A 27,099-nucleotide genomic window follows, 5' to 3' on the forward strand; every position below is an offset into this window, starting at 1 on the left:
CCCCGCATTCCTGCACCGGCTCTGCCGGCCCGGCCAGGCCCCGCGGGCACAGGGGACACCTGAGCACCCCGAGCCACCCGCTGGTCCCAAACCCGCTGGGAACCCTGCGGGACCCCCGGGGCACCTGCGGGGAGTCAGGGCACAGGGCAGTCATGTGAGAGGGGAAACTGAGGCAGAGGAGGCGCTGGGGCGATGTTCCAGATGGACTGGCAGGGCTCACAGACTTTGTTGGCGCTATGGGGGCAACCAGGCAAATCACCCTGGACCCTCACTCGCCCCACCAACACCCAGCTCCCTGCGGATGCCACCAGGGCCCGGAGCCAGGCTGAGCCCGTGCCCGACTGGTTCGGGTGCCCCAGCCCTGCCCCGCGGGCAGGGAAGCGCTGCGGAGCATCACACCCGAACGAACCCAAACCCAGCGCTCAGGTGAGCGGTCCCACCCAGCAGCCGGGGCGCGGAAACCTCTTCAGCTCCGGGCCCACCCCACGCTGACATTTCCCCGTCTCTCGGGGCCCTTCCAAGCCCTCGGGATGGGAGCGGGAGCCCCTCAGGGCCGCTCCCTCTGCCGTGTTTGCCAAGGGGAGCGGCTGCGTGGGAGGAGATTCCCCCCCTTCCCGAGGGGCCGGGACCGCGCCTTCAGATTAAGTGGAAATGGGGCATTCAAAGATTATTGCATGGCGCAGCTGCAGAGGGGAAAAACAGGCGCAGCTGCAGCCTCTGTTCCTCCTCCCTCTCATCCCCCCCTATCCCCCACACCTGACCAGCAATGCCTCCCCCGGACCCCCCAAATTCCCCCCGAGCCCTCCCCGGTGCTGCCCGGCCGGCAGGGTGCCAGCAGCAAGGTGAGGGCAGGGTGGGTGACGCGGGGGTGACGCAGGGGGACAGTGAGTCACAGTTTCACAGCTGCCGGTACCCAGCATAGCTGCGGGGTCACGGCTGGGCTAAGAATAACCAGCCTGAGGCAGATGAGCCATCCCTGCAGGGCTGGGACAGACCCCCCTCTCCTCTGCTGGGGCTCCAGCTGGGGATGGGGGGCACAAAGCCCTTGGTCAGATGTGCCTGGGAGCACCATAAACATTGATCTGGGGCTCTGTCCCCTCCTGGCTCTGAGAGGAACCGTGGTTATGGTTTCTCCTCACTTTTCAAAGCATCTCCCTGAGCCTCCCACCATGCCTGAGCACCTGGCTCTGCCCCCTCCCACCCCTTGGATTCCCCTGCCACAGGGGTGAGGCCATCTTGGTCCCAGCACAGAGACAACAGGGATTTTAGGGGATGTGTCCAAATCCAGGGCAGTCAGGGATGAGCTGCTGAGCTGGGCTGGCTCAGCACAGCCCGGCCCCTGCCCTGGACCAGCCCAGATGCAGGGAGGGAGGCTCCAGCTGATTCACACCCAGCAGCACCTGCTGGAGATGCCTTAGACCAGGCTCAGCAGGAAATTCTTGCTTTGTACAGGGCTGAATGAACCCTGCTTCCATTTTTGCTTCAATTCACTGCTTTGATTGCTGGCATAAGATGATCCAGGGATACAAAGCTGAGGTTTGAACTCAAGACCTCTCCCTTTTGCAACCAGGGTGGGAGAGGAGCAGACAGAGCCCATTTGTGCAGAGCTTAGCAACACAGACACGTCACTGCAGCTCCCCAGGAGCTGCCATTCCTGCAGCATGCCCAGGTTTCCCTGGATGGTTGAGGGGTTTTTCCTTAGAGCTGCAGGCACAAGATGGACGCTGGGAAAAGCTCCACTGGCTGAGAAAAACCTTTAATCTTGATATTGGCATGACAGGAAGCAAAATGTTCCTCATCTGGAGAGCTGCCACAAAGCCCAGCCCCATCCCAGATTTCCCAGCAAGGAGGTGAAGTGGCAGATGGCACCAGTGCCAAAGGGATGGATTTAATGTGCAGCTGGGTCTGGTGGCTACAGGGAGAGGGAGAGCCAGAAACAGCTCTTCAAAAGATATCCGTCCCCAGGTGACAAGAAAAAGACATCAGCTCCCATGTGACACAGAGCCTGGGGACAATGTACAGCAAGGCCACTGGGGCAATGTCCCATTTGCAAGGTGCCAGCAGCCACAGCAGGGACAGGCTCTGAGCCAGAGCATTGCTGCTGGCACCTGGGCTGGCCACCTCTGCTGCTGGGAGGAAGGTGACTGTCACCAGCTGGTGGCACCAGCAGCCCTGCAGCAGCAGCACAAAGAACAGCAGCTCCTCCCTGCACAGGCTTCACTGAAGTGCTGCCATTTCACCTGAGAGAAGGGGAGACAGGGACAGCTTCTGCCTCTCATCATTGGGATGAGAGCAGGGGGCTGCAGCTTCCCACAGGGTGGGCACTGTTAAGTCACCTCTGCTGGCACCATGGCACAGACCACAAAACTCCAGAGGCCAAAGCACTGGGGGCAGTGTCCTGGTGTGTCCCCCCAGCAGATCTGAGATCTGAGCTCTCCCTCCTGGCTGGATTCATGTCCATGGCTCCATGGAGCAGGCTGGTTCCCCAGAGCCACCCCAAGCCCCGAGGCAGCAGGAAGGCAGAGCAGGGTCTTGCTGTGAGAATGAAGAGTTTATTGGGGCTGAGCAGAATACACAGCAGGAGGGAGGCAAGAGGTGCCTCAGACAGGGAGCTGATGTGTCCCAAAAGGAGGACCTTGTCTGACTTCCAAGGCACTCTCCTCTCCCATCCTGTCCCCAGGCATTCCCAAAGGAAGGTCCTGCCTTCCCCAGGGGATTTGTCACCTCAGTCCCATCCTAGCTGCTCCAGGCTGCAGCCATCAATCCCACCCAGAGACACAAGCACAGCTTCTACAAAAATATCCTTCCCTCCCCCACACCCCCCCACCAAAAAAATGTGAAGAGCGGGCAGGGCTCCCACAGAACTGTTATTGCTCAGTGTGATGGGTGGTCAGACAGGGAGCTTAAGGCATCAGGAATAAGTGCACTAGTGGCCCCTGAGGCTCACTGGCCCAGGCAGTCCTCAGTGACACCCTGGGCAGCCAGCTCTGCCAGCACATTGTCCAGGTAGTTGGGGTCAGGGTAGCCATGGCCACTGAGGTTTGAGTCCATCTCAGTCTTGTGGTGGATCTCGTTCCACACCACCGTGTTGCTCTCGCCCGTGGTGTTGGAGGTGCCCACCGTGAAAATCAGGCGTCGCTTCCAGGCCACCTTCAGCAGCTCCAGGACCTACAGGGGGAAGGAAAAACAAAGCTAGGAGACTTGTGCCATGAATGCAGCTTGTCAGGAGCCTGACAGCTGAAGCAGGGTGATGTTAGCAGGGTGTGATGCCTTACCTTCCTGCCCTTCTCATTGTCTGGCAGGTAACAATAGCGAGGAAAGCCTCTGGCTGTGTATGGCATCCCAGGGTTGGGGTGCTCTGGGCCCTGCAAGAGATGAGACAGGTTTGTCATGGACATATCCATCTTCAGATGAATTGGGCAATCCATCAACAGCAGGATCTGACACAGGCCCAGCCCAAACCAACTCTTCCATGTAGAGACAGCAAGGTATTGTTGGTGAGTACGTGTCTGACTTGTTCTTCTAGGATACAGGAGTTTTACAGATCCTTCATCGTGCTGGGACACAAAACCAGATCTAAAATCTACCAAAATTCTGGTGAGAGATAGCCCCAAATCACTGCTTTTTCCATGTGCTCTGGTAACACCTTAAAAAGGCCACACAGCTCAAACCTTTCAAAGTTCACTCCCACCACTGAAACCAACATGAGTTGTAAAACCAGACCATGGGATGTTTCCCACCTTGTGATCATGGACAGTCTCCTCCCTGCTTCAGGCAGACATCAGAGCAGGAAAAGATTTCTGATGGAGGAGACCCTCACATGTTGAAGAGCAGCCAGAGCAGCTGCTGGCTCCAGGCACCCGAGGCTGCTCAGCACAGGGCTGCCAGCAGGTGCTGCACTGGATCCCAAGTATTTTCTGGGAGGCTCTCCCAGCTTGTGCTGTCTGCCAGCAGGCTGGGCACTCACCTGGATGCCCCTGCTGATGTGATACACAATCCTGATTGTCCCACAGTCCTTGTGTCCTGGCAGGGACTGGGGGAAAGTGGAGATCTCCATCTTCCCTTTGGGCTGGGTACCGGTTTTCTCCCCGTAGATGGTTTTACAGGAGGGACACTGCAAACTGCCATCCTGCAGGGGACAGAAGCCACATCAGAGCCCCAGAGCCACATGCACACGGGGGCCTGGTGAGGATGGGCCAGCTCAGTACCTTGTTCCCGTTGGAGTACATGGCCAGCACGCAGAGCAGGTGGAAGGAGTGCTGGCAGCTCCTCAGGCGTCCCACAGCCTCTGGCCTGATGCTGCTGGAGGGGCACGAGTCGCTGTAGCCCGAGGGGGAGGAGAGCTTCTCCATGCAGATCATGCAGTCCTGGGGAGAAACCACCAGGTGGTGTGAGCACAGCCTGCTCCTGAGGGCTGACACACCAACGAGATGCTTCAGGAGGATTTCCTTCAGCTTTAATTGAGATTTAAGGACACAGAAACAGGTTTCCTTATCTGGCTGGTGTTGCTGCACTCCACTTCCTGCATTGTCCGGGAGGTGGAGAGCTGTCACCAGCCAGAGAGGAGAGTATGGTTACATCCTGCTTCTCTGCAGGATGGAAAAAAAAAGCTCCAGTGGCTCTCAGGGAAGACAGAGGGTTCATAAGCATTGGCTCTGTGGTTCAAAAATGGTTTGATCTGTAGTTTTGACCTCTCAGCACTGAGACCAAAACCAAATTTCTTCCTCTAAAGGAAATGGGGAGACACTGTCAGGATGAGCTGCTCAACCCACACTGTGCCTTCATCACAGTCCACTGTGCTGTCACATGTGAATTTTGGGCAGTGCTGAGGACTCTCCACCTCACATCAACAGTGCCACTGCAAGCAGCACCATGTCCCACACCAGACACCCAATGAGGGACGGTCCTTGGGCACTGCTGTGGTTTCCCTGGCACCCCAGTGAACTGGGCAAGCTGGAGGTGCTTCACTGTCCTCTTACCTCATCAGCAGGAGCTCCCTTCAGCTCCTCCAGGTACTTCTTCACCACTGACTCTGGCTCTGTTGGTGTGGCTGCACAAGGAGAGATGGGACAGACAAGTCAGACACTCTGTGCTGTGATGGGCAGTGTGGGGTGAGCTAGAGAGAAGGCAGACAAGCAGGTCACTGGCCAGGATGCCAAGGAGCAAGGTCAGGGTTGGAGGGGGAGAAGAGAAGACTCCAACAGATCCCTACAAGCCCAGCAAAGGCTTTGCTGTCAGCCATGGCTCCCACTAGGGCTGGGAGTGCCACAGACAGATGTGCAGCTGGTGTGCTGCTGTTCTCCTCACACACCCCAAGTGACACTAGGCATGTCCCAGCTGGACTTTGTGCACACCAGAAACCAGCTGGGATCAAACCTGGCAGCTTTGATGGGACAGAGGATCACAGAGTCTGTGTTGTCAAAGGAGAAAAAAGGCATTTCCACATCACCCCAGCAAGGAAACCCAGCAACACTCTGAGCTTCAGGCCCAGCTCTAGATGCAGCACAATGAACTCCACATCCTCAACATCAAACAGTGGCCTTGGTCCTGAGCTTCCACACACTCACACCTGGCAAGACACAGTGCAAGTCACTAGGTGTATAAAATAAACCAGCTTTGAACATGAACCCTACTTGCAGCATGAGAGTATCTTTGCATCTTCCCAAATACAATCCCTGGTCCCACCCACCCAGGCACAGACACCTGAGCAGCCCCAGCCTGGTCCCTGGAGGCCTTGTGGGATGAAGCAACAAACATCACACAACAGCAAGATCAAATCACCACTGAGTGCATCCACTGCCACCTGAGCTGCCAGCCCACCCTCCTGGGGCTGCCCAGCAAGGCCTGGCTCAAGGAGGGAGCATCCCATGCCCCTGCCAGCACCTGGCCCTGGGGGAGAGGAGAGGAGCTCCTCACCAGCACCAGGCCTGCCACAGAGGCTGCCAGGCTTTCCACCAGCCTGGGACAGGAAACGTTTGCACAAGTGATGTTACAGCTCCACCTGGCAGGAGGCAAAGAGAGATCAGACACTTGGCTTGGGGGAACCTCATCTTTCCTTCCCAAATCCACTCCTGGGGGCACCAGGAGAAAGCAGTGCTGTGCCAAACAGGCTGGTCAAGGTGTAGTTCTTCCTTCTCCCATCTCCATCCTGTCCAGATGGATGCTTTAGCATGGAGAGTGCTGCTGCTCCCAACTCCACAGTCCCAGGAGGACACAGAGCATCACCCATGCACCAGCCAGGGATCAGAGCTGCAGCTGTACCTGCACTACCCCTCTGCAGCTCCCTCCATCCACTCTGGGGCTCCCAGGGAAGACAGAGGGCTCACAAGCATTGGCTCTGTGGTTCAAAGAGCTGCACATCAAGAGGCAGCCTCTGGAGCTGCTATTCCAGTCCAAAAATCCATGTCTGACTCAAGCAGGAAGGAGGGGGTGCTATTTTCTGCACAAACACTTTTCATGGAGAGACAAACATGAAGCAGAAGGGAAGTGGTGTTGAACAGGCAAAGGCCTGGATGGCACAGATCCAATCCCAGGTAAAGTCCCTCATTCCCTAGAATAGAGCAAGGCAGAGCACCAACATCCTTTAGCTGAGACTGAGGAACTGTGGGCTGGACCTCCTAAATGAAAACACAGTCATTAAGATGAGTTATTTTCAGAAGGGGATTCCTGGCCATCCTGAAGCCTGTGATTTCTGGCAGCAGCAGCAGGAGGAAGGGATGGCTGAGCACACAGAGCAAGAAGAGGAGCCCAGGAGGTGAAGGGATGTTCACTCCAAGTGCCAGTGCTGGGCAGGAGGGATTCCTGACGTCTCTGGTGCTCACAGCCCTGCTCTGCCTATCTCTGGACATCCCAAGGCAGATAGGTGGCAACAGGATTGAGCATTAAGCCAAAGAACAACACAGAAGCAGGTGTTTTCCTCTTCAGGGCCCAAAATCCCCTGGAAAAGCATTTCCAAGAACTGTCCCTAGAGCAGGAAACAGGGAGGAGCCTGGGCAAGCCTCAGGCTTCCACCTTTGAGGCCAAGGGTTCAGCAGTGCCAGGAGCTGCTTCAAGGTCTCATCACCAGATCTCACAGGGAACATGGCTCCTTGTCTTGTCTTTTCCAAAAGAAATTCCAGGAATTCTCTGCTGGGACCTTGCTTGCAGGCAGAGGTAGGAATGAGTCTGAAGGAGATGAGATCAGTCTGAGCTGTCCCAGCTCTCTGTGCCTGACACCCCCAGCTGGGTGTTCTGTGATGTCTGTACTCCTGGCAAACACAGGGTGGCACTTTCATTCAGCTTCTGGAGACCTTCATGGCCCTACAGGAGATGGAGGCTTCAGCTCCTTCTGCTTCACAGGTTTTAGGAAGGATGCTTCTATTCTTCTAGCTATTATCTCCCAAGGGCATCCACTTCCATGATGATCACTGTGTTCCCATCCCTGTGGATCCTCTGCTGCCTGACAGACAGACAGACCAACACCAAGTCCTTCTCCACCCAACCTGCATTTTCCAGGTGGCTCTTTCTGAAGTGTCCTTCTTGTCTCCTCTGGCTTTGGGCTGGAGGAAGCAGAGCCAAAAAGATGCACAGCCAAGGTGAAGACAGCAAGGAGGGGATGTGACACCAGCAGCAACACCTGCCCTGCCCTTGGCTGAGAGCCCCAGCTCACCTGCTCCCACCTGCACAGCAGATCTCAGCAGCTTTAGAGCAGCTCAGCTCGTTCAGGGTGGTGGGGGATGTTCCTTCCACAGAATCCCCTGTGACTTTTCTTCTCTGGAGCAGCTCCAAGGAACAAAGAGATAAGTCACCCAAGAACTGGCCAGGCTCATTCAGATGAAATCAATGAAAGGAGACAAAAGTTCTGGTGCAGAGCTGGGTAACGGCAAGACAGGAAAGTCCTTGGGATTTTGGGCATTAGGATGGAGCTGGGGGAAGCAAGCAGGCAGAAGGTGATGCAGCCCTCAGCTACCCTGAGGAAACCCATGCCTGATGGATTTGCACTGTGGCATCTGCAATCTGTCCCTGTCACTTTGCTGTGACAACGCTCTAATGCATTTAGAGCCACCAAAGCTGCCTGCAGAGACAAAGGGCTGGGCAGCCCTGACACTTCAGAAAAATCCATCCCCAGCTGCAAGGGTTTCAAATTCCAGTCCCAAAGAAGATGCTGAGAGCTCTCTTTCAGGAAGGGCAGCAAACCCACATGGCCTTCCTTGGGCAGAGCAGCACATCTGGCTGGCCACAGCCCAGCAGCACAGGGGGAGCCAGCTGGGACCATGGCACGAGCCACGTGTGCTCCAGCACATGAATCACTTCCTTACAGGGCTGTTTACTCCATAATGAAGTGTTTGCCTCCAAATCTTTGTTCTGGCCATCCCCTGGGATCATCAAAGCCTGGCCAGTCCCCAGAGTTGTCTGGATTCAATAGTGGATTGAAAATGGACTGAAAGAATCAAGCGGTGCCGTTTATCTCCAGCTGGCCCAGAGCTGTGCTACAGATTTATCCAGGATGCCAAAGAATGTTTACCATTCTCTCATTTACAAAGAGAGGAATGTCAAATTGTTTTTAATGCTTCCTCATCCTCCCTGTAGATAATAAGCTGCTTGCTGCAGCAAGGGCTTTCCATGGGCAACATTTAACAGATGTGTTTTGAATCCTTGCACAGCAACCAGTAACGTCTCCTTCTGTAGCCCTAAACAAGCCATATGCTTTCCAGCAGGCTTTTTTTTACAGGCCAGACACTGTTATTCCTAGTTATTGTCATGGACAGTCACACAGCTCCCATCACCTCAGCTCCCTGGACTTGCAAATGCTGTGTCTATAGATTTCTCCATATTCAGCATTTCAGCAAGATAATCAGTGACCAGGCTGCTCTGGTCAGAGCATCCCTGTTTCTGTCTCCTTCAGCAGATGTTTCCCCATGAGAACAACAAACTCTCCCAGCTCTGAGGGGCTCCCCAATCCCACAGGTACTGGCACAGTCTGTACCTCCAGCTGCAGGGGGATAGGAAGGAGGATGAGTGTGCTCCTCTCCTTCCTCACTGCAGCACCTGCAGTGATTGCCCATCCCAGAGAGGATGAAACCTCCTCACCAGGTGGAAGTGGGCAACAAGTGACACAGCAGAGCCAAACAGCCCCTGGAGGTCCTTGCAAAGGTTGGGGAGGCCAGCAGCATGCACAAACAGTATGTGGAGAGAGCAGGACAAGCCACACCTGCCCTACTGCCTCCCTGCCAGGTCCCAGCAGTGCTGGCACAGGGCAGCACCAACCCATGGGGATGGCAGAGGCTGCCAGGCCCTGTGCCAGCCTGGAGAACACAGAGCCTGCCCAGAAACTACAGCTTCCCCAAGCCCTGCAGCACCTGGCTGTGCCAGAGCAGCAACAGCGCTAACGAGTCCTGACTAATTAGTGCCTCTGTTTAACACACCTCAGCTTTTCACTGAGCCAGCTGCAGATCCAGCAGCACTGCCTGGGAGCAGCAGCAGGGAGGGAGAAGGGGCTCATCAGGGGCACTCTGCACCCACCACCAGCTGGCTGTGGTCACTGCAATGCTGGGTCCAGTCCTGGATGCAGAGAGCTCTGTGTGAGCTCTCCATGATGGAAAATCCTCAAGGGAAGTGGCCAAGAACACACAATGCAGAAATTCAGGGTCTGTGAAGGGCAAGAACAGTCTGGCCAAGAGTCAGGCTCAGTACCTGCACTGCAGAATAATGCTCCTCAGCCCTGAGGGGTGTTGTACAAACACAGCTTGTTCCTAGAATGGACTGAACACACTCTGTATCCCAGAAGTGAGGCACTCCACAGGACTGGCATGCCAGCCCACACCAACAGCAATCCTGCTTTTTAAAATAACAGGGGGGGATTTTACCAACCTAAAGCACTGAAAGGCTCCCCTTCTCATGGGTGAGTGTGGGAAAGGGCTGATCTGCAAGTCTCCTCTGCAGGATGAGGACAGCTGGGACAAATCCTGCCACGCTGGATGGAAGGAGATGCTTGATGCCCCTTTCCCATTCCAAACTTCCTGCTGGTGCTGCCTCTCTGCTCCTCCAGACATGTCCCAGCCCCAGCAGGTGGCATTGCAGAGCTGGCAGGGAGGTGACAGCCTGCCCTGGGGCTGAGGAGCTGAAGTGATGCTGACGGGGTGCACAGATACAGACACAGCCCCTGGACACACCCAGTGCAGTGTGTGCTGCTCTCACCTCCCAGCCCATGTCCCACCCTTCCCACTCCCTGCCCTGCTGCTCTCCCCACCCAGCTCAGAAGTCACAAGACAATTCTCCTGCTAACACCCCACCCTCACAGCAGCCTGGCTGCTCACACAGTGCCAGGGAGGGCTGGATGCTGGGAGCAGACAGACCCCACAGAGGAGAAGGCAGCAGCCAGCCAGGCTGTGCCTGTGGCCACCCTGCGACCTAAAATACAGTGTTTCATGTCACTGAGCAGCAGCAGGTGACCAACAGCAGTGCAGCCATGACCAACAGCAGTGCAGGCCTGGCCCTTTTGTTGTTTTGGGCTCCTCCAGAAACTGGGGCAAGCCAGTGCCTCTGTGGGAGGGCCTGGCCTCACCACAGCTCCCTTCTGGCACTTTGCAGGGCATCCCCACCACCCAGCCCTCATTGCTGCCCTTGCATGCTGCCCATGCCACAACCCCACCACACTGCCAGCTGGATCCTCATCCAGCCCCTCTGCCACCCTCCTCAGCTCTTCTCCTTCACCTCCCATTTTCCTTTGCTCCTCCTGTTCTCTGCTGCTTCTCCTGCCGCCCCTGCTTTCTCCTCCCCCTCCATCACACATCCTACTCCACATTTGCTTTCTCACTCCTTCTCACAGCTCTCTCCAGAATGCATTTCCATAAAATACCTCCCTCCTCATTTCATTTCTATTTTCCTTCCTGCCTCCTTCAGGCAGCTTTGGACCTCATGGACTCCAAAGAGAGAAAAAGGCACAAAAAAACTCCACCTAGACAGGCAGATGCCTCTTCCTCTCCACCACTGGGCTCTTTCCTTTCTTAAATGTAGAGATCTGTGTTGAACATCTCCAGTCCCACCTGGCATATCCAAAGGGGGACATGCTGTAGGTGAGGTGGTGTTGACACCCCAGTGCCATGGCTGGCAAACAACCCCTACAGCTACACCAGGATGGATTCACACCTGCCCCTGCAGAGTCCCAGGCATATGGATGGGATTGGATGGGATCCAGGCTCTCAGCTCTGTGAAGGTGAGAGGTGCCAGTGAGATATGAAAAGGAGAAATGAAAGCCCTGCCCTGGAGAGGGCTCCACTCAGCAACAGAGCTGAGGTCATCCATCCCTTCCTGACAGCACTCCACTTCACTCCCTTCCACCCCAGACTGAGGTGGAGAGAACAAATCCTCTGCAGTTTGACCTCAAAAGCCCTACATGACTCAGGAGCCTGCTTGTCTGGGAGATCCTTGTCATCCCATGACTCAATCATGGCTCACAAGTAAATCTTCTCTGCAGAGCATATGGATTTGATGTTCTTCTCAATGGTCCCACCAACACCTCAGAAGGTCCTGGTATGTGGACACTCCCCAGGAGGGTGCAGCAGGATCACAGGGGAGACTGGTGGAGTCTGACATGCAGAGCACAGATCTGTTCCAGCTTTCATTTTGTGTGGAAACAAGCTGACCTACCACAGGACCACACCTACTTTACCATGTTATTTTAGAGGTTGTGAGAGAGCCTGCAGGTCAGGGCAGACATGTCCTGGGATGAACATCATCAGTCAAACCAAGAGCCAAGAGGGTCGGGGGAGAGAGACAAGAGGAAAAGAGGGGTGCAGAGAGATAAAGAGAAGGATATGGAAGCAAATATCAGAGTTTGAGCAGGAACTACCTTTCTTGGACACTTTCCTCCCCTCCTTAACTGAGCTGTGTTTTTTAGTGGCCTTATGGGTGCTGGCAGCTTGAGGCACACGGGTGAGGTGCACGGGCAGTCCGGCGGCTGACATCAGAATAGCTGTCATGCCTACAGTGGTACAAGGTCAACATGCAGGAAGGAAACAATGGGGAAACACAATCATTAAAAAAAAAAAACCAAAACTTGAACCTTTCAAAGAAAATTAAAATAAAGTCAAATAAAATAAAACCTTTAGCCCTTAGTTGTGAGGGTGTAAAACGTCCGAGAGGTCACGGGGTGGGAGTCAGCACAAGGAGAGGATCTGGAGGTTTTCAGAGGGAGGAGCCCAGGCAGCAAATTAAGGGAGGGAAATGTGGGCACATGGCTTGTCTGTGACCCTTTGTGCTGTGTGACTTTCCTCTTTGGGCTTTAGGGCTGCTCAGGCACTGAGTTTGCTGTGGTGCAGAGCTCCCTGCTGCCCTGGAAGCAGCCTGAAGGATGAAGGGCATCACCCATAACCCCTACAGGTCCTGCTCAGCTGCTGCCCCCTAAAACCAAACATTTCAACAGTGTCACACTGAACCAATCCCCCTTCAAACACACCAGGGCAGAGCTGCCCCACACAGCCCCCCACAGCCTCTCCTCCCTGGCACTCTGGTTTTCCCTCAATGCAATCCTCATCCTCCCCCATCCCAGCCAGCTGTATTCATGGGATGCAGTTTGATAAAACTAATGAATCATTAAAAAGGACAGCCATTCCCTGAAGGTAAAACTGGCACACACAAAGCTACAGGACTCATCATGCTGATCCAAGATGATGTTTGCCTGTGAAATCCAGGCTGGTTACAAATCATAACATTTCCAAGGTACCACACTGCTCTCACACTTACATCCAAGACAACACCTGCTTTTGCTTTCCCTAGAGCCACTTCCCATCTGCAAAAGCCAGAACCAGAAATAGGAAAAAAATGCTTATAGCTGCAAACGAACAGCAGAAAACCTAAAAGCCAGCATTTCCTCAGAAATCCCCTCTGAGGGCAGACCATGCAAACCACATCCTAATGCTACAGACATTCCAGCTCAGTAACACATGGCCAAAGCTGAATTTCCAAGCATTTTATTTTTGCAAGCCTCTATTCAGTCATATGGGGAAAGGAAGATTCTAGAGCACATTTGTTCAGGACAAAAATGAGGCACCTTGCCCACACATGACTGAAAAATCGAGTTATGATGGGAAGCATCAGCTTTGTGTGCAAGTGGTGAGACTATTTTCTGCCTCAAATATGCAACCAGTCAGGAACATGTGTCCTGTGACTACAAATCCCCTGTGCAAAGCCTGCCTCAGCGCCCCACAAGCAGAACTACTCCTACACAGTGCTGACCACAATTTGTACCTCCTTCTCCTAAGGTCTGAGCACAAATATTCCAGAAGCTGTTCAACTCCTTTCTTGACAGCCACAGTTGAATGTTTTTACTGAAACTTTCCCATCTAAGGGCCAAAAGGCAGACAGAAGGGGTTTCACCAGAGAGGGAGAGGGACAGAGATGGAGGAAGGAGTTTCCCCAGGGTTACTTTTGGAAGAGCTGGGCTGACCACAAGACCAGGCTGCCCAATGGATGTTGAAATGGAAATGGGTAACCAGGCAGCAATGGATCACCCTCAAAGGGGATCCAGGTCTGAGATCTAGGGTTCTCCCAGGTCCCAGGAGCTGCAGAGCCAGAGGAGGATCTCCAAAGCACACAAAGGCCAGGTTAGTTCCCCTTGCCCTACTGGCAGCACCAGAGCTCACCAGATCCAGAAATTTCACCACCAAAGTAACTCCCTTTAAGTCCTAATTAAAGGCCACAAGCCCAATGCAAGCTCTCAACCCATCAAAGCCAGCAGTGCACTACTCCCAGGGAGCCTTAAGGAACAGTTTAATGTCCTCAGAACCAAAAGCTACTTGTTTTTTCACGAGTGCAGCTGAGCCCCAAAGCCCAGCAGCATCAGAGCTGCCACCTGCACCTTTCAGGTCCTTTTCCCTTCCAGCAGGGAACACTCACAGGCATTCCAAGCAGAGCAGCAGCACTCTGACTAGAGAGGCTGCAGGAACAAAATTCTTGAGAGACAGGGAAGGTCTCCCAGCACAGCTGGGGAAATCATCTCAGTCTGACCCCACTGAGGCTGCACAACACTATTCCTAGAACTGGTGCAGAAAAAGCTCTAAAAAAGCTGTTTCTAAGCAGTGCAGCAGCACTGATGGCACAGACTGACATTTGAAAAGCGAGCCCAAAGACTACCAGGGATTATCACCACCCACGCACAGCTGTCTGATAGGCAAATGCAAAATTAATGTGTTCTTCTGAAGAGATCAATACTGTCTTGCTAACATTAGCTGCCAGAGCCCAGAAAAAAAAGAAAAAAACCCAGAAAATAGAAGTGCAGGTTGAACAACTGGCTTCAGACTCTCAATGGCAGAGGGAGACAAAATTCAGACCAAGCAAAAAGCAGGAGGCACAGAAGCTCAGGTGAGTTCAGCTATTCTGTAACACAGCCCCCTCATACCTGGAATAAGATGTCCAAAACTGCCTGCCAGCATCATGAATCAGCACAAAAAAACCCTAAAAACTACCAACCAAAAATCCACCATTTGTTCCACAAACTTAATTTTCTTTTTCTGAGCTGCATTCCCATCTACAACTCCACACAGACACCCAAGCTCAGGGCAAAGAGGGACCAGGAGAATTATCCCAGCTCAATGTTCTCCTATCTTACATTGGTCAATAAATGGTGTAAGTGGGAAATTACCTTTTCTTGGCCAATTTTAAACCTTCTGCTGCCTTAGGAGCCACATGCAATGAATCTTCTTCTGCAGATTCAAGTCAAGAGAGCACTCAAAAAGGTTCTGGTGTTGCATTGCTCTGCTTCCTCATGTCAACCCCCAGCAGTAATGCTGCCTTTAAAGTTTAAATACAATTCTGGAAATCTCAACATTATCAATCCTCCCACAAGTCTGGGGACTGCAGTCCCCAGGAAGTGACATCCCTGACCCAGGCCTTAGGTGGGAGAGTGCTTTCCTACAATTTGCCAAAACAATACAGACACACATCACATTTGCAGATTGAGTCTCCAATTCTCAGAATTTCAAGTCAGAACCTGTTCCCGGCATCTGTGGAGTTATGCCAGGAGCAAGTGCAGCCCTGGACCTGGAGAAATTCTCACCTGAATGCAAGTTGCAACATGACAAGTTTGCCCAGACCATGATTGCTTTGGATATGCTCCTGTGAGACTTCCTGCTGCTCACTAGCTAGTCCAGGAGCTTGAAAAATATTATTTTATATGTTCCTACTTTCCATTGGGCTCTGGGTTTCCTCCCTGCAAGGACTGCAGGAGGGAGGAGACAGAAAGCCTTGCAAGGAATCCTTTGGGATCTGATCTGATTCTATGTGTGCAATAACCACATACAGAACTGCCTTTTTTTCTCTTGCTCAAAGCCTCTTATTTGGCCAGAAATAAAAAATTAGTGGCTCCTTGGGGTAAAATTATTTTCACTGGAGCTATGACAACATCCACCAACTTTTTTTTCAGCCTGCTGTGTAAATAAGGGAGTTTTTGTAATATCCTGTGCAGAAGCTGAGCACAGGAAAAACAGCCTGACATTATGTAATGAGTGTTGGCCACACAGTCACTCACACCCAGCCCAACACTGACCTGGATTTGCACAGGCCTCACACTGGCACAGGGCAGAGCTTACCTTCAGATAATGTGAGATCTCAGAAAAGCATTGCTAATATGTACAATTATATCCACCAGCAAAATCAGTATGGTTAGTACATCCCCAAATGCACCAGCTCCTGGAATCATGCAAACAAGAAACACCCAGTTTTATTTAACAAAAAGCTCCTTTTCAGACTTCATTTTAGACATAGTATTAAAGGGCTTTTATTTGAGTACCTTGCCACCCCTCAGCCCCAAGGCACAGCAGCTAAAATCCATTATTCCCAGGAAATATCAGTCCAGCTGATGCTTAAACACCAACACTGTGGTTAAACAGTTTGCTTAGACCTGTTTGGCATTTCACTCTACTGATCAAATACTTGAGGGAAAAGAAAAAGCTTAAAATATAAGTTTCCACATGCACTTTGAAGTATTAAAATAGCAGAAAGCAAGGAAAAGAAATATACTTTTTTGTAGAAAACATGGTTTTAAAGTTAGTCTCATGATTTCTGGGATCCCAAGAGGTGCTTTCAGAAGATGTGGGGTTGACAGTGTTACAAAGCCCCAAGCACACAAACAAGTCACAGCTTCTAATTCAGACTCACAGCATTCCTCATCTCCTGTTTAGCCACCAGAAGTTCCCTCTGCATCCCAGAGCTGCACCTGCAGCATTTCTCAACATCACCCATGAGATTCAGGGTTGTATCTGCCCAGCTTCAAACCAGAGCCAAAGCTGCTGAGATACCAGGGGATGGAGACCAAGACATATTTCCCAAAATAAAAATAAAGCCTCTTTTATTTACAACTGAGACTTCTCTCCTCCCACAACACTGTCCTCCCAGCCTTCTCCACTGATGCTGTTGGAAGCAGTCACACAGTGGGGACTGGAAAAACAAAAGGAGCTCAGCCTGTGTGAGAGAATAACCTGAGGAATGAGTAACTTGGACACCATCAGCAGGATTTTAATTATGAACAAAATACCACTTCCCAGAAGAGGCTCTAAAAACAGAGAGCAGAGCACAGAGGGGAAGAAGGTGTCTCTAAAGACCCAGCCAATTAATATTTCAGCAAAACTTTTCCTTTTTACCAGAACCCCATTGCATGCTTTTCACCAGAAATACCCCCAGAGATTTACCTTCCTTCCACTCCCTAATTAACTTGTATTAATCTTTCCTCTGTTTCCATGTGACTTTGAGGACTCAAATTCAGATTTCCCTCCTCCCTTGCACCTCTGAGGTGTGGGACACTTGGCAGCAGGCAGCCCAGCACCCAAAACTGTGTTGTGTAAAAACCTGGATCCCAAGGAGCTGCTTCTGCACTTCCCTACATCTCCATGTGCCTCATGCTGGCTGCCCCAGGGAGAGGTAAAGAATATCAAAATGAGTAATTATCCCTTCTTTTACACCCCCAGACTGCAACAACACAGATACCAATTACAATTTTAACCATTTGATTGTATTAAATGGCAGCAAATGGTTTATTCTGTTGGGATTTCCTGCTGCCTTTTCTATCTCAACATGGCACCAGACTGCACACATTCACCTCCTGTGCAAGGAGAATGAGATCACAGCAACAACATCAACACAGCCTGGATTCATCAGCTCTGTGCTGTATTTACCTTTCTGTGATTAAGCACCTAATGACACAGCCAGGGCATGAAAGGCTGAGCTGTTACAAGCAAGGGGAGCTCTGCTCAGGTCACCCACCTAGACAAGGGCTGAGTTTGACTTCACACCTCGTTTCCTCAGTGATTTATTAAGGAGGAGACAGTTGGGCTGCATGTCAGAGGACACCTGGGTTAGTTTTCATGCAGTGCCAGTCTGGCTGCAAACACATGCAGGGCAGTTCTCAGATGGTGCCAATGTTAGATGAAGGGAAACATGAATCCTTCTCAGCCAGGGTAAAACCTGGCACTCAACACCTTTTCTGGAATAAGGTGGGAACCACTGTCTTGAAAAACAAGAATGTAACTGGCTCTGCTCACTCAGGAGCAGAGTTTGGTGTGCCAGGAGATAATAACCTCGAGAGACCATGCATGGACAAGAGACACAGGAAGGAGAGGGTTAACACACATTCTGTAGAGTCTGCAACAGAGAAAACTCCAGAAAATATCAGATATCAAATGTTTAGCACTCCTCCACCAGGTAATGATACAGTTTTGAGAGCACAGCTGGTACCACAGCACCCAAATCCCCCAGTTCCACCACACCAGGGTCACTGGTTTGACACTGGCTGAGCCAAACACAGCAAAGCTGCCACTGGCTTTTGGCACAGCAACACTTCCACGGGAAGCTGACAGCATAAATTGGCATTTTCAAGGCAAAGCCATTTCAACTTTAACAGGCAAATCTACTCTGAAAAGGAGCATTGAAAACTGGCACTTTCACCCCTCCCAGATATATTGCTCAGTATATTTAGTAGTGTGTTCACAGGTTTGGATAACAAGCAAACCAGGAGACAATGTCTGATTCAACTTCTGTCCCCCTTTCCCAACACAAGGCATCACAATCCTCTTTAAACTAAAGACCATCAGAGCTTTTTTTAAATAAAGCCACATTGCAAAAAATCATATTAAAAACCACACAAAATCTCACACCACTCCTCGCTTTTGACTTTAAAAAAAGCAGAAAATAGCAGCTAGCACTGAGCTTGATTCACAGGCCCTTTCCTTTGCTACTTGCTCATCCACATGTACAGGAAAAGATGAATAGCCATGCCTCAAATAATCCCACTTATTTTGAAAGACTCAGGATGATAAAAACAGTTCATAAGGTTTGCCTATCTCATTCTGCCCCAAACCTTCCCTCTTTGCTTTTCTGGAAAATCTTTGGGTCTAAAACCTCAAAGGCCAGCAATGTTGCTGACTCTTTCCATAAGTCAAAATTAGAAAGTAAATTATACAGAAAAGCAAACCTCTCATTCACCTACTCCTAAGGATTGAACAAATAAAGCACAGGGGAGTTCTTACCTGCCAGGGCCTGGCTCACCCTGCTGGATTTAGACATCTTGACAGGCAGGGCCTGGGCACTGGAGAAGAAAGAAGAGATGACTTTACCAGCAAGGATCAGAGACAACCAAAACAAAGAGAATTCAGCAATGCTCTGCTCCCTCCTGAGGGCCCTGGATATATGAGCAGGGATTGATTGCTCAGATAAGCTCCAGCTGGGACCCTCACCCATGGCCCCCTCTCCTGCTCCTGCAGCTGTACTTAAGGAGCTGTGTCCTTACCAGAGCCCTCTCCTGCATTTACTTACCTGCAAGGGGAGCCTCAGAGCTCTGCTGTGTGAAGCTGCTTCCAGCCCCATCTTCTCCTAACTCATCCATTCCTCCTGCTGGACCCTGCTCTGACCCTGTGATACCTCCCTGCTCTCACCACCCACCCACAGAGCTTCCTGTGAGCTTCCAACCTGCACCAACATCCAAGGGGGATGAGGGAAGGAAGGCTGGAGGAGACCTAGAAGAGCTTGGCCTGTTTTCACTTGGAAATCAAGAGAAGATGGACACCAAACATTCCTTTCAGGTTCCTCACCTACTTGTTTTGGCAGTGCTGGCAGCTGTACTTCACCTTTGGGATACATGGGCAGCCAGGGTTATGCCATTAGCAGAAGAAAGGGAGGAAAGGGGAGCAGCAGCATCAACACTGATGGGGGTCACTAGAGAAGAAATCAAGCTGGATCTACATTAGCAGAGGATCCACATACTTGAAATCCAAATGGAATCCATCCATATGGATCCACATACTTGAAATCCAAATGGAATCCATCCATATGGATCCACATACTTGAAATCCAAATGCTGGCACAGAGAAGCCACCCAGGACTTTGTTTCAGGTGGCCCCTGTGTCTGGGATGGATGAGGCTCATGCACCCCAGCAGCAATCAATGCATGGTGCATTCACACAACAACCTCCAAGGACTCTCCAAAATGACACAGACCTGGCCAGCTGCTTAGGAATTCAGAGACTAAGGTGGTCAAGAGCCCAAATCTCACTATTTAAGGGAAACCTTCTTGTGTCCAGCTGGGATGCAAGAACTGCCCTGCCCAAAAAGGTACCACAGAGGTCCCTCCTTTCAGTCTTGCTAAATCTTTGTTCATGTTCACATAACAATGACCAGGGCTGAAAAGATTTTTGAGTGACACAAGTGGTTTTTGTTTTCCACCCATCCTGTCCCCTCTCCTACCTGCCTCAGTTTGGAACAGGTTCCCACAGGTGTGCTGGCCTCCCTGGAGAGCCCTGGGCAGGACCCAGGGCTTGGTGCAGCTCTGGCCAAGTGAGATCAGCACCCCCAGACCCTTATAAAGCTCTCTGCACACAGAGGTTTCCCTCCTGCCTCTTTCAAAGGCTGTGCTTTCCCTTCTGCTGCCCCAAATTTCGCAATGCCTTCAAATGATGCAACAGATTGTCCTGGCTCCAACTCAAACCCACCAAACACAGGGAAAATCTTCCCTGTGATTTCAAAGGGCTGTAAATCAGATGTCTTTATGACTCTCTCTCTTTCCTGATTCACCCTCTTTGTCACAGCTCTTTCTCAGGTATTTCCCTACTTCTTTATTTCATCCCTTTGCTTCATCTCTGCCCTTATGATCCTCTTCAGAAGATGGCAAGGAGCAGGACTCCTCTACCTGCAGACATATTTGAGGACCAGGAACTTGACAGAGCTGCTCCCAAAAAATCAGAGACATTGGACCTTCCCTCATTTCCTCCTGAGAAGCAAAAACACCACTGAGCCTGGGCACCCCCTCCACCCCAGCCTGTGACCAATACAGAAGTTTGTGTTTTGTGGTCATGCCCTGAGATCTGAGATGAAGCAGCACCTTGGGCGCTTTCACTTCCCCATGGAAGGTAAAAATAAAATAAAGCACAAAGCTGAACCTTCTGCTGTGCCAGGAAAAGAGGTGGGGGCAGGGAATTCTTCTAATAAACTGGAGCACAGGGTCATTGCACCTGAGGCTGGAGAAAGCAAACCCAGAGCTGCCCTGGGAAGGGGATCACTGGTAACCATCAAGGCAGATAAGTCCTTCACTCTTTTTTCTACTTGTGAGACTCAAATCCAATCATCCATGAGCTGGAATTTGTATGAAGTTGTGCTGGTTTCAGCTGGGATGGAGTTAATTTCCTTGCTAGTAGCTGGTTTTGATTTAGGGTGAGAAGAATGCTGATAACACAGGGATGTTTTAGTTGCTGCTGAGCAGTGTTTACTCTAAGTGAGGCCTTTTCTGCTCCTCACCCACCCCAGCAGTGAGGAGGCTGGGGGGCACAAGAAGCTGGGAGGGGACACAGCTGGGACACCTGACCCCAAGTGGCCTAAGGAATATTCCAGAACACAGGATGCCATGATCTGTAGCAAAACCAAGGGGAAAATTGAGTGGGGGCTGCTGCTTGGGAATGGCTGGGCAGTGGTCAGTGGGTGTGAGCAACTGCTTGGTGCATCACTTGTTTTGTAGTTTCAATTATTATCAGCATTATTATTTTCCTTCCCTTCTCTGTCCTGTTAAACTGTCTTTATTTTAACCCACAATTTTTATTTTTTTTTCTTCCAGTTGTCTCCCCCATTAACCTAGGGGAGGATGGAGAGAGTTGAGGGGCTGTGTGGTGATTAAATGTCTGCTGGGTTAAACCACAACCGAAGTGAGAAGAGCCCTTGAGATCTGCAGAGAGAAACACAAAATAAGCACTTGATGCATTTGCAAGCAATCAAGTTTGGGGAGCTGTGAGTGCACTGCAGATAAATTATTACCATCCATGAGCCAGGAACCAGATAAATTACCATCCAGGAACCAGTCACTGGTCAGCTGCACTCCTGCTGTAAAGGCAAAGTGTGTCAGCTTTGGCTGCTGGAGGCTTTGAGCCAACTGATGTGATGATGGAGAAACCAAATACTTCTTATTTCACTAAATACTCATTCAGTAGCAGCATCTCAGCTGACAGTGCTGTGGGATATGCTGAGCCATCCACTCTGCACTGTGGGAGCAGGGCTGCCACGCTCCCTGAGCTCTGTTACAACTGCAGAAAGTCCAAAGGGTGATGAAATCAAGGGAAATCCAGAGAGCTCTGAGGTACCACAGCACTGCCTGGGCAGGTCTGCAGTCACAGTGTGTGGGAGGAAGTGCTGCTGTGCCAAAAAAGGTGAGGAAATGCTCCCAGAGCCTACCCTGGGTCTGAAGTGGGGGCTTAGGGGAGGAAGGGGATGAGGTAACAAGGAAGGATGTTGCTGTTGTAGTGTAATGTGGACTGTGCCTCCAATAATGGAACAGCACAAGCTCCAGATATTCCAGCATTGCCTCACCAGTGCTGGCTTCTGGGGAGAGGTCCTGCTCATTCATTGAAAACAGCTGAGTTAGGAGAAAAAGTGATGTTTTGGGTAAGGGAGATGTGGGTAGCATCAGTGCAAGAGCAAGCACTGCAGTGTGGAGAGATGAGAAGGAGCCACTGAGCCACCTGCTCCTGCTGCCCATGGAGATTGCTCACCAGGCAGTGCCTCTGACTCCTGGCCAAGTGCTCTTGCAGGTGCTTGCAACACCTGAAAGTCAACACCTGGATTCTCTGGAAGTGTCCTGGTATCAATTCCTCCTTCCTGGTTCAATTCTGTCCTGCTGTTTGCTGCAGCTCCTGCCCTCCCGCTGCTCTGTGTGCTGGATGTTCCTGAGTGTAACAGGGATCACCAAATTGTGAATAAAAGGATGTAAAATCAGAGGTTCAGCAAGAAGATTTCCTACCACTGCTTCCCAGGCAGCCTGCTACAGGAGGCAGACAGGGCACACTGAGATTCCAGCATGACAAACCCACTGGCTTCTCCAGAATTTCAACAATCTGCAAAGCCAGTGAGACAGCAAAGCACAAGTACAGCAAGGAGCTGTGTCAACAGCTTGGAATCCAGGGCTGCTGCCACTTCAAACACTGGGTGGCCAGGTTGGAGCCATCACCAGAAGCCTGTAGGGACTCACCCTCTCCACCTGGTATGGCCCTTTCTTCCTTCCTCTCCCCTGCACACAACCAGCAGGCCACACATCTCTGTATCATGGCATCTTTGTAGCCCTCTGGGCAACAGCCAACACTTCTCACAGAGCAGGGCAGCATCTGCTTCACACCAAGTGCTACCACAGCTCCTTAAGGTCCAAACCCCTTCCCAGGGCTGTCAGGTGACATTAATGTCAGCTGGAGCTAGCACCCTGCTGGCTAAAAGGGCTGCAGGACAACTCACAGTGGGCACAGTGGAAGCAGCACCAGGGGAGCTCCTGAACACCCAAGGAGCTCATGGGAATGCCTATGGACAAAGCTGAAGGATACAAAGGTGGAGGGAAAGAAGAAAAGGCCCCGGTTTGGGTCATTCCTGATCCTACAAAGCACTGACTGCGTGCTGTTCTCCATGGGAGATTTGGGGTGCAGCACCAGAACACCCCTGTCACAGACATCTTTTATGAAAAATCCTTTCTTTAGGATTTTTTCTCCTGACAAGATGAGAGGCCTCAGGAACAAACTGTAAACATTGATTATCTGCTGCTGTGGAATGCAACAGGTGCATCTGGGATTGGTCTCATGTGGTTGTTTCTAATTAATGGCCAATCACAGTCAGCTGGCTCAGATTCTGTCTGAGACAGAAGCTTTTGTTATCATTCTTTCTTTTTCTATTCTTAGCTAGCCTTCTGATGAAATCCTTTCTTCTATTCTTTTAGTATAGTTTTAGCATAATATCATAAAATAATAAATCAAGCCTTCTGAAACATGGAGTCAGATCCTCATCTCTCCCCTCATCCTCAGACCCCTGTGAACACAGTCACACACCCCAGTTCTGTCACCATCCTTTTCCAGCTCCCAAGACCCCCTTTCCTCCTGGTTTTATACAAAATCCTGTCCCCATCAGCTGCCTGCCTTATCTGCAGACACAACCCAGACCAGCAGCCAAAGCCACATAAGCCCAGAGAAGCCTGCAGAGCTGCTGTAGGGATTTGCCTGGCTGGGACATTAATTAATATCCCCCAGAAGATTGCTTCCTGCAGCTTTACTGGCTCATATTACAACAGGGCACTCCTTACTGAGCTTCAGGAGTGCCTTACTCTGTAATTAGACAGTGCAGGGAGCTCTTGCCTTAGGGAATTGATGCTTTCCCATGTGGGGTGGGAAGGATTTGCCAGGAGGTGCCTGGGATCCTGGCTAACAGTGCTGAGGTAAGGACACAGCCCTTGCCATGGCACACTCCATGTGCAGATTCCAGCACTGCCCATGAGAGAGGGCCAGATTCATTAACTGTGTTTAACCCACCAGAGGAAACTAATGCACCAAGAAGCAAAATAACTTGCCCACATGTATGTAATTTATTAGCAGCACAGCCAAGGATATTAGCATCTAGTTAAGCCTTGGCACTCCTCTCTGGGTTTTCCAGTGGCTTTGACCCTCTTGAGAGCAGGAGGAAATTAAAGTGCATTTGGCAGGGCTGGAGCTCCACCCTCCAGCAAGCAGGAAATGCATTTAATCACCTCAGTGGCACAGCAGCCTGGGCATGCCTGTTCTGGGGGCTACCCCTGCTAGAAATAACTGCCAGAGCCACACAGGGAGCCAGGCAGCTTTCCAGGATGAACTGCACCTCCTTCTCAGCCCTGTAAGAGAGGTGCTGCCATTTATTAGCTGTGTTTTCTAAAGAAATTTACACCCAATTTCTTTAGAAAACACAGCTGCCATTTTTAGCTACGTCTTCTAAAGAAATTTGGTGTAAACAACTGCACTGCATTTCAAAAACTCCCAGGGAGTTTTTGAGCCCTTCTGCCAGTTGCAGCTCAGCCACCTCTGCAAGTTTTGTGGAGATCAGCAGTTTTGTAAAAGCAAGTAATCTGTCAGGGCTGCTTAGGAGTGAACACAACACAACCTTTAGCAGACTCCAGAGGATGCACCATGGCCCAGTGCTCCCTTCCCTTGGGTCTCTGAGCACAGGAATTGCACATCACAGCTAAGAGAGCACAGCCAGAAACCTGTGGCAGGATAATTAATGCAGGATAATTAACCAAAATGGTCAGACTGTAGGGAGATGCAGGGCACTGACTGCAAGGGAAGAGGAACTAACCACCACACTATGTGTGAGGAGGGGAAGACACAGAACCTAATGGATAAAATAACCCAGGAATGCTCTGGGTTTAGGAATTAAATGAAACACATTGTTAGAGTTTGCTACTCAGGTTTCCCCTAATTCACAGAAATTAAAGGATTTTCTGCTGGGACATGGGTTCCATGAGCCTGAGCCTGTAACTCCAGCCAGGAACAATTACACCCAGCCAGTGGCATTTCCTGCCAACCCCAGCACTGGGCTGATGGGGAAAAGCCATCCTGAGCTGGCAGCTGGGGATGAAAAAGTCCCTTTGACACATGGCACCCTGCTGGAAGACAGAGATTGCCCCCCTGTGTGCACTTGTTGTTCTGGCAGGGATAAAGGAGAGCTGCAAAACTAATCCCAAAGGAGTGAAGATCACAGCCCAAGGGACAGACAGATAGCCAGCAGCCACTGTACTGGACATACAGGCACAAACCTCTCTTTCCTAGGGACGAGACCCTTGTGGGAGGTCCTGTGGGATAGAGAGGCTCCTGGATGCGGACCTGAGCACAGCAGATCTCTTGGACACAGATATGGTATTTAAAGGTGAATTAGGATCTCTTGGACACACACATGGTATTTAAAGGTGAATTAGGATCTGTACCTGACTCCATTAGATGCTGCCAATGCTGCACTGAGGCTCCCAGTCTGAGCCAAAACCAAGGTGCTCTGTGCATTGAGTCTTGGTGTTGACCTCGCTCCAGTCAAAGCAGGTTTGTTATAGGGCACGAAGCCAACGTTGGAAGAACTTACAGACGCTGTCCTCCCGGGAACCTGATGAGCAGTGGCAGAGTTGGGAGAGTTTGTGGAGTGTCGGTAGCGCGTGGTGATGGGGCCAGTCCCGCTGTTTGGCCAGCACTGCTGGCAAGAACATCCTACCCCAGTGTGAAGGGGTGTGGTGGAGGTGGTCACCGGGTATGGGGCGTCCAAGCGCCTCTGAACGCTGCGGCGGAAGCGCGTGCTCTTGTTGGTCTGCACCTGAGCCACAAAGTCAACTTCATAGTTGTAGCCCAAGGGCCCCAGATCCACTCGCTGGTGGTTGGTGGCACGGGCCTGCTCCAGGAACACGCAGACGTTCATCTCGTACGGGGACCAGCCGCCCTCGTCGTTCTGCCACTCCCACACGACGCCCTGGCCAGCAGCAGAGTCCCCCGGGAAGACGTGCCTGCGGACAGCCCGCATGGTCCCTGTGGGGAGAGCAGGGGACAATGAACACAACTGTAGGGACATCTTTTATGGAAAATCCTTTCCTTGGGATTTCTCCTCCTGGGAAGTTGAGAGGCCTCAGGAACAAAATGTAAACATTGATTATCTGCTGCTGTGGAATGCAACAGGTGGATCTTTGATTCGCCCATGTTAGTTGTTTCTAATTAATGGCCAATCACAGTGAGCTGCCTTGGACAAAGAACCCGAGCCACAAACCTTCCTTCTTTTTCTATTCTTAGCTGGCCTTCTGAAGAAATCCTTTCTTCTATTCTTATAGTATAGTTTTAATGTAATATATATCACAAAATAATAAATCAAGCCTTCTGAAACATGGAGTCAGATCCTCATCTCTTCCCTCAACCTGAGACCCCTGTGAACACTGTCACACACAACCATTTAGCCAGCAGACAACCAAGAGGGATGTTGTCCTGGGGATTTGTTTCTGCACAGATCCACACTGCCTTTCTCACTGTCCCTTCAAGAAGGACACTAAAAGATCTTCTCTTCCCAAAAGGGCTGGGTTTGCTCATGAAGCTCAGAAAAATGCAACATCCCTGAGATCCCTGTCCTTCTGCCAAATCTGATTGTGGGCTGGCAGCAGGTTCAAAAGCTGCAAGGAGGAAGGGTGGGAAAGGAGGGAAGGAGAGAGGATGCAGACGCAGACACACCCAAGCACAAAGGCACAGTGATCACATATGCCTCCCTGACGTTAAAAGGAAAAAAAAAAAGGAAAAAGAAAAAAAAAAAATCAGGCTGAGGCACAGATCTGGTTAAAAAAAAAACCAACTCCCACAGCCTTGACAACAGAGTAACTATAGAGACAAGACACCATCGGGAAGTACTTTGTAGGAGCACTTAAGGGGCTGAACACCCACTTTGTTACACAAGGGACGGGGAAATTTCAGTCTTGGGAGAGTGGGGGAAGTCCCACAAGGGGCAAGGGCAAGGACTCTGGAGAAGGGCAAACTTCTGACTGCTGAGAGAGAGAGCAAGGCTAGAGAGGGGAAGACAATGAAGTGACTTAAAACTGGAGAGAGCAGCTGTTCAGACAAAGGAGAGAAATGGAAGGAGAAACTCTACTCTTGTAAGGCCGCTCGACAGCGACAGCTGGAGCTCGAACTCCCTGGAAGCCTGGCTTTCCAGGATGACTCCACTCCTGGGTACTTCATCCCTTACTTCAAAAAAGCAGCAGCCTAATGAGAGGGAAGGAAGCCACCAAACAGGACAGAAGCTCTGTAATCTTTGAAAATGGGTTCTTGCAGCAGGGTCAAAACTGCTACTGCA

At 51.1% G+C, this 27,099-nt stretch overlaps 1 protein-coding gene across 2 annotated transcripts in view; it reads right to left on the reverse strand.

The window, feature by feature from the left end:
• Positions 1-2,532: 2,532 nt before the first annotated feature.
• Positions 2,533-27,099, reverse strand: part of DTX2 (deltex E3 ubiquitin ligase 2) — a 33,284-nt gene continuing 8,717 nt past the window's right edge. Inside the window, exons 3-10 of one of the 2 annotated variants that reach the window (XM_059487164.1) lie at positions 25,214-25,796; positions 18,498-18,556; positions 11,831-11,962; positions 4,980-5,050; positions 4,209-4,367; positions 3,968-4,129; positions 3,276-3,365; positions 2,533-3,168 (exon numbers count right to left, since the gene is read on the reverse strand). In XM_059487164.1, coding sequence (XP_059343147.1) covers positions 2,944-3,168; positions 3,276-3,365; positions 3,968-4,129; positions 4,209-4,367; positions 4,980-5,050; positions 11,831-11,962; positions 18,498-18,556; positions 25,214-25,796 — 1,481 coding nt within the window. In that variant the 3' untranslated portion in view covers positions 2,533-2,943. The remainder of the gene's footprint in view (positions 3,169-3,275; positions 3,366-3,967; positions 4,130-4,208; positions 4,368-4,979; positions 5,051-11,830; positions 11,963-18,497; positions 18,557-25,213; positions 25,797-27,099) is intronic. The other variant, XM_059487165.1, reaches the window with a different exon arrangement.

Source organism: Ammospiza nelsoni, chromosome 21, assembly GCF_027579445.1.
Source record: "Ammospiza nelsoni isolate bAmmNel1 chromosome 21, bAmmNel1.pri, whole genome shotgun sequence".
Classification (NCBI taxonomy): domain Eukaryota; kingdom Metazoa; phylum Chordata; class Aves; order Passeriformes; family Passerellidae; genus Ammospiza; species Ammospiza nelsoni.